A 12,136-nucleotide genomic window follows, 5' to 3' on the forward strand; every position below is an offset into this window, starting at 1 on the left:
GGGGTCATGACAATTATTCGTTTACCCTGAGCCAGTACTCTCCCTCACCACAGCAGTCTGTACTGCTGCCAGTATTTTTTCTGTCAGTGCAAAACGCATTTCTGCATTGGTGTATAAATGCAATTTGTATGCATTCGGCACAGTGTCACCTTCATTGAAAGTAATGTAGGTGTACCCTGACCGCGTGGCTTGATAGCCAAAGATGGCGGACGCGTGAGCTGGCAGTAGGTTTCAAGCTTGTCACAGAGGTCTTGGGACGGGCTGACGTCTGTGGCTTCGCTGCATGGGTTGGTGAATTCCTGAATGACACTAAAGAGTTCCTTGGAGTTGGTGGAGTTGGCAAGGATTTTGTTGTGGATGAAGTTTCTTTTGGTTGTTCTGATTTGGTTGTGATAGTCCGTCATGGCGTCCTTGTAGGTGGAGTAGTTATCGGTTGTCTTGGTGTTCCTCCAGTTCTTCTCCAGGCATCTGCAGGTGCGTCTGTCTTCTTGGAGATCGGTGGTGAACCAAGCGGCTTTCCTCTGGCGCTATTTGCCGGGGTTGCGTCGCAGAGTGAGCTCGTTCGGGCACTTAAAGATCCAAGTGTGGAGTCCTCTGGCTGCGATGTTTGCGTCGTGTGCCCAGGTCAGGTTGTTTCTGGTGAAGGTGGAGTTGAGTTGCTCTTCGGAACGTTGCTCCAGGGCCTTGGGTTTGTCGACAGTGAAGAGAACGCAGTGGTGGTTGGTCCATGGTGGTTGCGTTGTGTGGCTGAAGTGAACGCTGTTACCTGCAGTGAAGATGGGGTTGAGGGTGTGTCCCGCTCTGTGTGTAGGTGTGGTGACAAACTGATTGAGTCTGATGTTGGCGAGGTTGACCCGGAGGATGGTGAAGTTGTCCCAGGAAGAACCACTGCCATTTTACATGCCCACATGTCTTAAGTTGCCTTCTTTTCGACATGATGAGTTTTATCACACATTTGCCTACGTGACAGTGCAGGATTAGTTTCTCTTCTGTAAGTACACTATCGCTACACCTTGAACATTTAGTGCAAGACCTAAAGATACATTGTGCAAATGTTATGGATTTGTTATTCATCTATAAAGCGACATAGCTATCACAAAAGTAAAAACAAGGACAGCCTGGCAGAGGCCTCAGCATGGATATTGTTATAAATATACACAGATTTCAGTATTCACATTAGAGTAGCACTCTGCTTTCACTGCAGGACGATGTTGTTGGAGTCTCTGCCCAGCAGATTCCTGTTTTCCCCCTGCAAGGAGGGATGTCCAACTAGTGACCTAGGTGGGGATCTGCATACACTTACCTTCAGGTAATGTGGAGTTTGATCACCCAGTGGGGGATTTTGGCAGATTATCCACCCTAGGTATCTAGGTTATGGAGAGCATAATAGGAGTACACTATGTTCAGTATTTTTATGCCAGCATATATACACTGCTTTAGCACAATGGTGGAATTGTTTATCCTTTGCACTAGTCTCATGTTGCTAATCACTTTAATCTGTTGCTGTCTATTAATCATCAAACTACTAAATAACCTGCACATTCTAGAGCTCATTTAATTATCTATAACCCAAGGAGTGACATGTGATTCACATAACTGACCACACAATACAAATGGCAAGATACATGCTAACACAACATTAAGGGGCATATTAACAAGCCAGGCGATAAAATTATCGCCGCTTTAGCGGCAGAAAACTGCCGCTAAAACGGCGATAATGGGCTTGATAATATGCTCTATGGAATTCCAATTGAAGCCCATGTTAGATGCCCTTCACATCTAACATGGGTTTCAATTGGAATTCCATATAGCATATTATCAAGCCCATTATCGCCATTTTAGCGGCAGTTATCTGCCGCTAAAGCGGCGATAATTTTATCGCCTGGCTTGTTAATATGCCCCTAAATCTTTAAAAAAAAACTACTTTACTTCATTCAAAGAGAGCTGAACAGAACAGAAAAAGAAACAAAAGAATTTAGAGTTTCCCTCGAGATCCCAGTTCATGGGTTTCTTTTGGTTCTTACTATTGTAAATAAGCAGATTTCTGGATGGCCTCGATATTAAATACTGAGGTTAGAACCAAAGCACCCTACCTACAGCGTCTGCTGTAACGGTCTACTCTCCTCTCAAGTAAACTGAAGACAGACATATCTTTCATCGAACCTCAACAGAATACTGTCCGTGCTTTTCTGCAGGAGACACAAGATCTAATTAGACGCTTCAGCATATAATACATTTTTGTTTTATTGTCTGTCCGATCAACCCTGGACATAATCTCAGCCATAGATGCCATGTGCCGAGCTCTACCATATCTAAAGTCTTCTATGATATTGTCCATAAGTCTTGCAGGTTCATCTCTTCCAATGATGAAACTCACCTATTCAATTGCCATGGAGTTGGGGCTAATATAACCTGAAAATTAACCGATAACAGTGTTTAGACTTTGATTGTGTTCAATCATTTCTTCTTTGCTCAAGCATCCTTATGTATCTATTATCACATTGGCTTGCTGGATTTGTTAATAAATATGTGTTGTTATATGGCTTAAAAAACAATTGTGTGTTAAAATTTGAAAAAGGAAATAGACTGGATCTTGTTTTATTCATATATTCATATATAATACAGTAAAACAATGTGTATATGTATAATCTTACATTTATTAAACAGGCGTTCAAACGTGCTAGATTTTATAACCGTGAGAGCATGTTTGAACAAACTCATCTAGAACAGAAGAAAAAGACTGAGGCATCTGATAAATGTCTGGTCTTCGTCACTCAGTTTTCCAACATCAGTAACAAATTAAAAAATGTGGTGAATTCAAACTGGAACATTCTAAATGAAGTTATGGAAATAAAACTTCCCAAACCATTTTTTGCGTTTAAACGGAATGATAATATTCGCAAAAATCTGGTAACAACGTATAGGGCCAATAAACCATTAACACAGACCTCATTACATATGCATAAAGTTTTAGGTAGTTTCCCTTGTGGTACATGCAGTATTTGTAAACATTGTCTGACTGTGAAATCTGTCACTTACAATGGATTCACGATGCGATCAAAAAGCATGAGTAACTGCAGAAGCTGCAATGTTGTTTACCTTCTACGCTGCCCATGTGGACTAGCGTATGTGGGTGAAACTGGCAGAGAACTGAGACTACGTCTTTTAGAACATCGATCGGCCCTAAAAACTAATAAACAAAATGCCCCACTTGTTGAACATTACAATTCAGCCAAACAAACACACAGAGTTCAAGTGGTTTGTCATTGAGAAAATTACAGGTAATATTAGAGGGGGCAATATGGAAATTAAAAGGAAAAACAGAGAACAATGGTATATTTCTATTTTAAATACCATAAGTAGGGGGCTGAACACAAAACGAGGATTGGATGAAACTTATTTCATAGGAATCTTCTTGAGTGTTAGATTTGGCACATTAACTGGATAGGTATGTGATTTCCCTGTTCATTTATCTTTGATAATATGGGCAATATCTAGTACCCTTGTCGTTCCCCTACTTCATGTAGGTAGGTACGCTCTGTTCAAGGTATAAGAAGTTTTAGTGGACCGTTTTGTATGTACCCAATAGGGGATGGTCAAGATTGAGCAGTCCTTTAGGTCCACTATTATCAATATTGTTATCTTTTTAGATTAGTACTACATTTAGATTTGATTTAATGTTTATTTGCCTTTGGTGCGTAACCATTTTGATTTACTATTATGGCTAATTTACCTTTGTAGTCATATATAGTATTAATATAAGCATATAGTGAGCTCTTTATGCACTGATTGTTGTAATCTGGCGCTGACAAATAGGAGACATCAGATGCATTATACTGGTAAACTTAGGTTGGTTCCTAATCTCTGAGCGTTTTAGATTATATATTACAATAAATAGGATACAATCCACTGTACAAGTATCCTTTAGCGGGTGCATATGGAATTGGTTATCGATATTGTGTAGCGCTTCTGCACACTTTTTTCATTATTTTTATAAGCTGTATTCTAAACAAAATAGGTTGCTTGGAATAAAATGGAGCATTGGAGGATTGTTTCCTGAGATTTTTCGACCATTTAGATATGGCGACTACATCCAGTGTAACACTACACTCTTCTGTTCAACCTTGCGTATAGAGGATCTCTTCTCTATATCCATGACGCATACCATGTGTGAGGCCACGGGTACTTAATGCGCCACTTTAACGTCGGCGGGTCTGTGAATGTTATCGAAACACATCAGACGGCAGACTTAGATGCACCCGGGTAGAGCTATTGAGGTAAGCAGTGGCTACGACGGTCCGGGATCGGACGATTTCTGCTAGGCATTGGGTATTATAACATAGCGATGTTTAGTAGTGTAGCATACAAAATTGAGAAGAAGTTTTTACGGAATGAGTCTTTATATGGGTATATACAATCACCCAAGTATTTACCCCTCACAATTTAATCGTGGACATGAAAACATTAGATAAATGCCTCATGGGGGTAAAACTCTTTAGTCGACCTAGAATTGCCGGTAGGATTGCGCTGGATGCAGCTTCGACATTTTGCTCTCATGCCAATCCATAATTCTCGTTTTGAAAGTACGAAGGGGATCATTTTGGATTTGAACTATGTCATTTTTCATGGGCCGTTCTTACTGACCTCAAAGGCAAGGAAAGCAAAACTTGAGTTACCTATGATGTCACCTTAACTCAGGTGGAAAACAGTCCCACTGTGGAGAGCACCTAAGCTACATTCTGACATGTGGCTCCATACACAGATATCATCAACAACACAATTTTCTTTTTATTAAAGGTAAAAATTGTTGAGAAATGTTTGTAAAAGAAGATAGGTTTATTTTCATTTTTACAAATTGTAGCTTTTCAGTTATTTATTGTGCATACATTGGAATAAATTAATGATATTTACCTTTTGTTAGTTTGGAGTTTAGAATAATGTTTTCAATATAAAACATAATGGGTTTTTTCTAAGATCAGAGTATATTTGGCCCTTTGTTTGATGTCTATTGAAATGTTTTTCCAGGTTGTGGTAAGGCTCCCTTTGCTTTAAGTAAACATCAATCAAGTTTGATTTGTTTTGCTTTAGGAGTACTAAGCAGACATAGTAGCGATGATCCAATTTAGCTTTTCATTACTGCAACATAAAAGCAGAGAATGGCAGAAGTTTGAAAGGCATATCATTGATAATAACAAAATGTAGGATCCATTGACGAGATACAAATTTATAAGCAAAAACTAGCACTTATAAGGTAAATCTCATGTAATTGTTCATGATTAAAATAACAAGATGATACAATTCTATGATGAATCAGTAGCTGTTGACTCTGATCCATCCTTCTTCTGATTTTGTAATATAGTTACGCATGCGCTTACTGGCAAAACGCTCTGACCCAAACAGTTTACATTTCCCACTACACAGAAACAATACAGCCCCGATTAGTCTCCAGCATCACCTATGCTTTGTTGTAAATGTTCACAACTTGATATCTTGTAGATGCGACATGGATTCTACAAATTATTTTAGTTTTTATGTAGTTTGTAAGTAATATCTAAGTAAATGAGTAAGATGACTCTTATATACGTCAACAGACAACTCGCAAGACTATGCAGAATAATTTTCTTGATATGCAAACAATTTAAAAAATAATAGGAGTTATTTAGATCCTAAAACCTAATAATATACTGTGCCAAGTTAACAATCATTTTGAGAGTTAATTAAAAGATATTAATATCTTTTGCATACAGTAGTTTCTTTTGAAGCCGCACGGCAGTCAACATCCTTTTCTAACTCATTTCAGAATTTTCTTCTTCAATGTCTTTGTTTAATGTTTGATGGAAGGCAGTGTAATATATGCATTGCTTATCCTTTTATTGAAAACATATGTAAGACTTTCCCCTTTCGGTGTAATGTGGTCCTTAATATTTCTAGAATCTTTTCTTCAACAGAGAAGTTATTTCAACAGAGAAGTTATTTGTCACATCAATTACATCAGATCAAATCAGTTACACTATTGGCATGTGATGACACCTCCAAGTGTATAACATTGCATCTATTCCAAAGGAGCCAAGACATTTGCAAAAGGAAGGCAAGAGTATGACCCAGTGGAGCCACTGGTGAGCGTAAGTGGAAGTATTGCAGAAAATTATCATATCAGACACTGAACTATTCTGTACAGAAAGGGGAGAAGGAGGCGGACCTTAACGAGGCATTGAGCTACATGATAAATAAGGAAAATTAAATACAGCAACCTGCCCTGTGCACCAAAATACCACAAAATCACTGGTTTACGAATGGGATATGTGCCTTTCTTGGCTCTTTTTACCTGGCTCTAACATTTTAGGGATTCTAGGATGTCCTGGGTACTAGAATATCAAACCTCATTCTTCAACACGCATACAAATCATGAAATAATATGTCATAAAATTATGTGGAAAATCAAATATTAATGTTATATCAGGATGCTTCCCAAAACCCCCAGAGTAAACAAAATGAAACTCACAGAATATGTACATCATGAAGACAGATTCTGCGATACAACTTCACGAAGTTCTGGCATTCAACTAAGGGGTGTTAATACCTTGGACAAATGCTTCCCACACTAATCTTATAACTGGGATCTTTAAATTGGCTAAACACAACCCATACCTTTGATACCAACTCTACCAAAGACTTATTGGCATGTAGTACTGATGTTTAATCTGACATTTGATGGAACTCAATATACCAATCCTCTTCCCAATTACCCAAGACTTACTCCTTTTAAAGGCTTCTTCTCATGACCAGGTTAAAACAGATGAACAAAAATTGCCCTCCCTGATTCTAAGATCTAACAATCATACAGCGAAACTATAATACCATCACTTTTTCACCTCTAACCTATTTCCCAAGCCTCCAGCTTGTGTAGCTGTGTACAAGATTTGCAATGTCACCTTCAACCAGTCTGTCATTCTTTTTTCCTAGCACTATATAACAAAACTGTACACAAATAAATAATAAATAAATTTCAAACCAAATATACATATAAAAATACACAAATAAAGACATGTTTCAAAAACTGTAGCAAAGTTCATCACTCCTCATTGATTGAGATCGCGTGGTTGCTTTTTACTCTAGTATGGCGCTTAGTTTTAAAAGGGATATTTTTGGTAGTGACTAAATTGACGTGTGGAACCAGCAGACATGGACTTTAATCATAACCTGCACACTGAAATACACATTATTACTTTTATCTACAAAAACGGATCTGCTGATAAAACAAAACTGCCTACCAGTATCATGGAAAACTGAATTAATCTGTTCAACCAGGCACCTTCTATGCAAGTCACCCATCATTGTCCAACCGTTTTAGGGAAAACACAATATAATCTGTACTTAGTACTACTGGGTTTCAAGCACTGTACTCAGTCTTTGGCTTGGTAAGGCCAATGCAAATACAGTTGGTTCCATAGTAAGTGGCAAACTACATTGTATTTTCACACATGAGGATAGGAGATAGCTTAGGAAATTTAAAAATTGCCATTTCCTTAAAACAACCCAATAGAATTCTAGAACAAAAAATGGTCAGCAGTTTTCTTAGGATCACGGTCAATAATTGTCACACAAATTAAATATTTTCAATTCTGCAACTGATATCAATGGAAGGCCATTGAACTGCAATGTCAGAGAATTCAAAGTCTTACAGTGCATGGCCTTTACTTCTGTTGAAATGTTTGGTTTCCTAAACTGCTTAATCTGAGACCCAGGATCCTGTGGCATACATTGCCTCTCTTGCAGCACAATTCTAGTTCAAGATAAAGGACTTATAACACCATAAATTAAAACAAAACCTGAAAATAGAACTTGCATATTAAGGTCACAGTACCATGTGGCAATCGGCAGATGTAAAAGAGTTTTACAAGCGAGTAACAGTTTTTGTTTTTAGTGGTGTCGAAAAATACTTATTATTGCTTTATAGCCTATAATAAGCAATCAGTCATCACATCTAGATGAGGTTCGAAGAAACCATGCATCAAATTTTCTAAAAGAAAACTTGTCCAGCAATCTATAGTAAATATATCTAAAGTCCATAAGTGTTGGACGCATGCCTGATTATCTGACTAGCCATATAAAATAAATGTGCATACAGTTAACCTAAGTGGGACTCATTAACAGGTGTCATCCTGAAATTCCAACCTGAATCTAGCTGTCTGGGACCTTCATTGATGACAGATAATCTTTAGTTCATTACTAAGTTATGTCTTTTTTGCCATAATCACTGAGCACAGAAGCAATTCTAAAATGCTCAAAGTTAGTCACAAGGCTAGCTCAAATTAAAATATTAAATGCCGTTTTTTTCACCTAGTTCACTAAAAACCACTATAATTTGGGAATGTGGAGGTTTCATCTGAAATTTCGAAGGATACCTACAAAAACTGTACTTTTCCTGCCATGTTTGTTCATTTACATTAGCTTGTTTATTTGTGATGTGTGAAGCCAAATCTATCAAATCAAATGCTTATTGGGCTAAACAAGGTTTTCTTAATATCAAAGCATATTTATAACGATATAGCATTCATGGGCAATGCCTCTACAGACATCTCTAATTTATGTAACCAACATTTGAGCCTTCAGACATGCAACAGGCACTTTCATAAAGTACTCTAAACTACTGGCATGAACAGACTATGACCAAATTTAGTGCTTGGCTGGAGAAAATTCAGTTTCCTCACAGCAGTAGTCTTTGTTTAAATTTGGGGCTCTGGACATTGACTTTGTCTTATTCTGAAGATTAGATCTGCTGATTAGGAGTATGGCAGTTGTCTTAACTTAACACATCAATCTGCAGGTTTACTGCTTCTACAATTTTGGCAGATGACCCTTTAAGCACTCTTATCTGAATCTGATCGTCGATAGTGGATCCGGACCACAAATACAATTGCCTCAAAGTCTGAAAGTAGGCGTTTTATCCGGCAGCAATAATCACAGTTCATAAAACAAATTCTGGAGGCTCAAGCTTTAACATCAGTTGCTTGGAAGATTCAAATTCAGACAGTTGCTCCATTAACGAGGTGGTGAAGGTTTTATATGCCCTGTAAATTAAAAGGAATGATGTGCAGCAATACCTACACCTGGAAGCACCATTTTTCCTAAGATCAAAATAACAATTATGTTTTAAAGCTCTTGTAAACATTTAGAAAGTAAATCATACTCTCCGACTATTATTTGTGTAATTTGTAAACATGTTATAAAAGTTAAAATATTTGAATGCATTGTTGAACGATTGTAAATCTTTAGATGGCCCCATATTCACAATTCTAGCTCTATTAGTAGTAGCATCATAGCATTAAGACTAGAATAACTACTTGCAACTCACATGTCACAATCAGAGACATGTTACAACACCTTTAGGCATACGATATGTCCTACAACTCTCAACCTCCAGCATTTTCACTTGATGATGTGCCCGTTGAGTAATATGAACAGTGTACCTCCATAGTCCTGTAATGCAAGTCAAACGTTGTCAATGTAGGTCCATGAAAGCCCATGTCAGAGTTTCAAGATATCCACGGACTATGTAAATGATTCCCATTTAGATTAATTGCATGGAAATACTGATAATCCAGTATCAATCTGGCCCTGTAGACGACCAGGGATCCCCCCTGATAGGCGTGTTGATTTTATGCAAAGGATGCCACGGGCAGATCAATTGCCTCTACAGCAATTGTAATGACTAACATAACTCTTGGGGTCAAACATCTGCAGTTCAGTGTTTTGAAATCTTGTGAAGACTTCAGAAGTCAGACTTTCCACTAGATTAAGTGGACAAAAGAAGCATATGCTATTTCCTCCCAGTGTTGCTTGAAACAGATGTGTTCTTGGCAGTACCCGTGTTCCCATGACTTTTTGGGGAGGATGTTGGCTGGGCTGGCAACTTCTTCTTGGTGACTGGTGTTTTGTTCTTGCTTCTGAAAACCTTGTTGGTATCAAGCTTATTCACAAAGGCATCTGTCTCCTCTGTTAGCAGAGCTGGGTTGAAGGTGAGGGGTTTGTACATGTTAAACCATTGCTGTAAAGAAGAAATTAAAATGGAAGTTGGAATCAACAAATCAAATCATGTTCAAGCAGTTGAGGATCCACATTTTAATTCTTTAAGATGCGGCAAAAAATTCTCATCTTACAATGTGGCAATTAATAAATAGGTGGCCTCTAAATCTACTGCAGTTTTTTCCCCCCAATATGATCCACAAATGAGACACTTTGAGTATCATCCTCTAGTTTGCAGAGATGATAAGTGGCCATTTCAACCATGGGTATTCACCTTTACTTTTATGCCAACCATTGAGAATGTTTCTGTTACTTGCCATTTATCCCCAGAAACGTGGTTATCATGCACAGATAATCAGAAATATGTTGTAGTTCTAGCATTCGTACACTACGACAGACTGAATTACATTAATTAGGCACTCCCTACTTTTTAAATATAAGAGAACCGAGACACAGGGAAATGTCATCTGGTTCCAAAGAAACAGATTACAAAATAGACTACTAACAGGAACATGCAGACCCGATACTGTTATGACTTTGTTAAAAAATGCATCCTAGTGTTTATACAATATGCTGAGTCCAGTATATTTAAACCCGAAAAGAAGTGGAAGAAATTGTTTTTAAAACGCAAATGCTCAAAAATGCAAGCTCTCAAAAAGAACTAGACCAATACATGCCTGTTGAAATGAACAGTTCAAAAAAATTACATGTATGTTTATTTTGAAGTTCTTAAAGTGAGAAATCAGTAGTGTAAACAAATTGATTATCTGGGGTGGGTGACTACTTGTGTATGTATGTATGTATTTCACATTTATAGAGCGCACTGTAACCCTACGGGCATCCTGGCGCTAAAACACGGTAAGGAGTGGAAAAGTAAACTGCAAGGAGCTGAACTGCCGATTACACTCTGGGGAAATGCCAGGTCTTAACTTTCTTCCGAAATAACACAAGATCCTGTATTTGCCTCAATTCCAGGGGGAGACTGTTCCATAGACGGGCAGCTGCCATGCCAAATACTCTTCCCCCTAGTGTGGTTCTCTTGAACCTCGGGATAGTTGCCAGACTGGCTGTCGAGGAGCGCAAACTTCACGCAGGGGCGTACCAACCGAACCTGCCCTGAAGTGGCCTGGGTCCAAGACCGTGAAGCGCTTTAAAAGTGATACACAAAGACTTGAACAGTATCCTTTGGCTCACCGGGAGCCAATGCAGCTCGGCTAGCGCCTGGGAAGCCGATGACCTCCGAGTTCTCATTAGTACAAGCTTTGCAGCTGCCGCCTGGATACTTTGGAGTCGCGAGATAAGATACCTCGGGACTCCAATAACAGAGCATTGCAATAATCCAGGCGACTAAGGACAGCACTCCTGACCACTGTGCCTCTAACCTGGAGAGGTAGCAGTGGTAGTGCCTTCCGAAGTCCCTTAATGAGCATATAACAGTTCCTGACCACTTTGTTGACATGCGATTCCAGGTTTAGCTTGTCGTTAAAGCAGACCCCCAAATTACGTACTGTGCCCACAGGTACCAAAGGGGTTTCTGTAGGGATAGGCCAGAAGTCAGAAGAGAGAACTGTCGGCACTCTACCCACCCCACAGTGCAGGATCTCTGTTTTGTCGTTATTGAATTGCAAAGCGTTGTTTCTTAACCACAAAACCATTTCCGGCATACATTTGTGAAAGATTTCTTGAGAGTCCGCCTGGTGTCCTTCCAGGGACACTATCAGTTGGGTGTCATCAGCATAGTTAACCACACTAATAATATTGTGGGCTTTGATGACATCCATAAGCGGCCGCATATAAACATTAAATAAAATCGGACTAATTGAGGACCCTTGAGGGACCCCGTATTTATTGCTGGTAAAGTCTGATTGAAAAGGGGGTAAGGCAAATGCCTGCCGTCTTCCTGACCGATAGGACTGAAACCAACACAATGCCATATTTCCCACCCCACCTCTTCCAATCTTGTCAACAGGGTAACATGGTTCACCGTGTCGAATGCGGCGGACAGGTCCAACAGGATCAATGTCGCAGATTGTCCCCTGTCCGCCCGCATGCGAAGATTATCCATCACTGTGACCAGTGCTGTCTCAGTCCCATGACCTGGGCGAAAACC

At 39.0% G+C, this 12,136-nt stretch overlaps 1 protein-coding gene across 1 annotated transcript in view; it reads right to left on the minus strand.

Annotated features, from left to right (window-relative positions):
• Positions 1 to 8,433: 8,433 nt before the first annotated feature.
• The window catches only part of TPGS2 (tubulin polyglutamylase complex subunit 2), a 129,383-nt gene continuing 125,680 nt past the window's right edge, over positions 8,434 to 12,136 (minus strand). Inside the window, exon 7 of the mRNA XM_085628920.1 lies at positions 8,434 to 10,048. Within this exon, the coding sequence (XP_085485046.1) occupies positions 9,821 to 10,048 (228 nt within the window). The 3' untranslated portion in view covers positions 8,434 to 9,820. The remainder of the gene's footprint in view (positions 10,049 to 12,136) is intronic.

This window comes from Triturus cristatus, chromosome 2_1 (assembly GCF_964204655.1).
Source record: "Triturus cristatus chromosome 2_1, aTriCri1.1, whole genome shotgun sequence".
Lineage (NCBI taxonomy): Eukaryota > Metazoa > Chordata > Amphibia > Caudata > Salamandridae > Triturus > Triturus cristatus.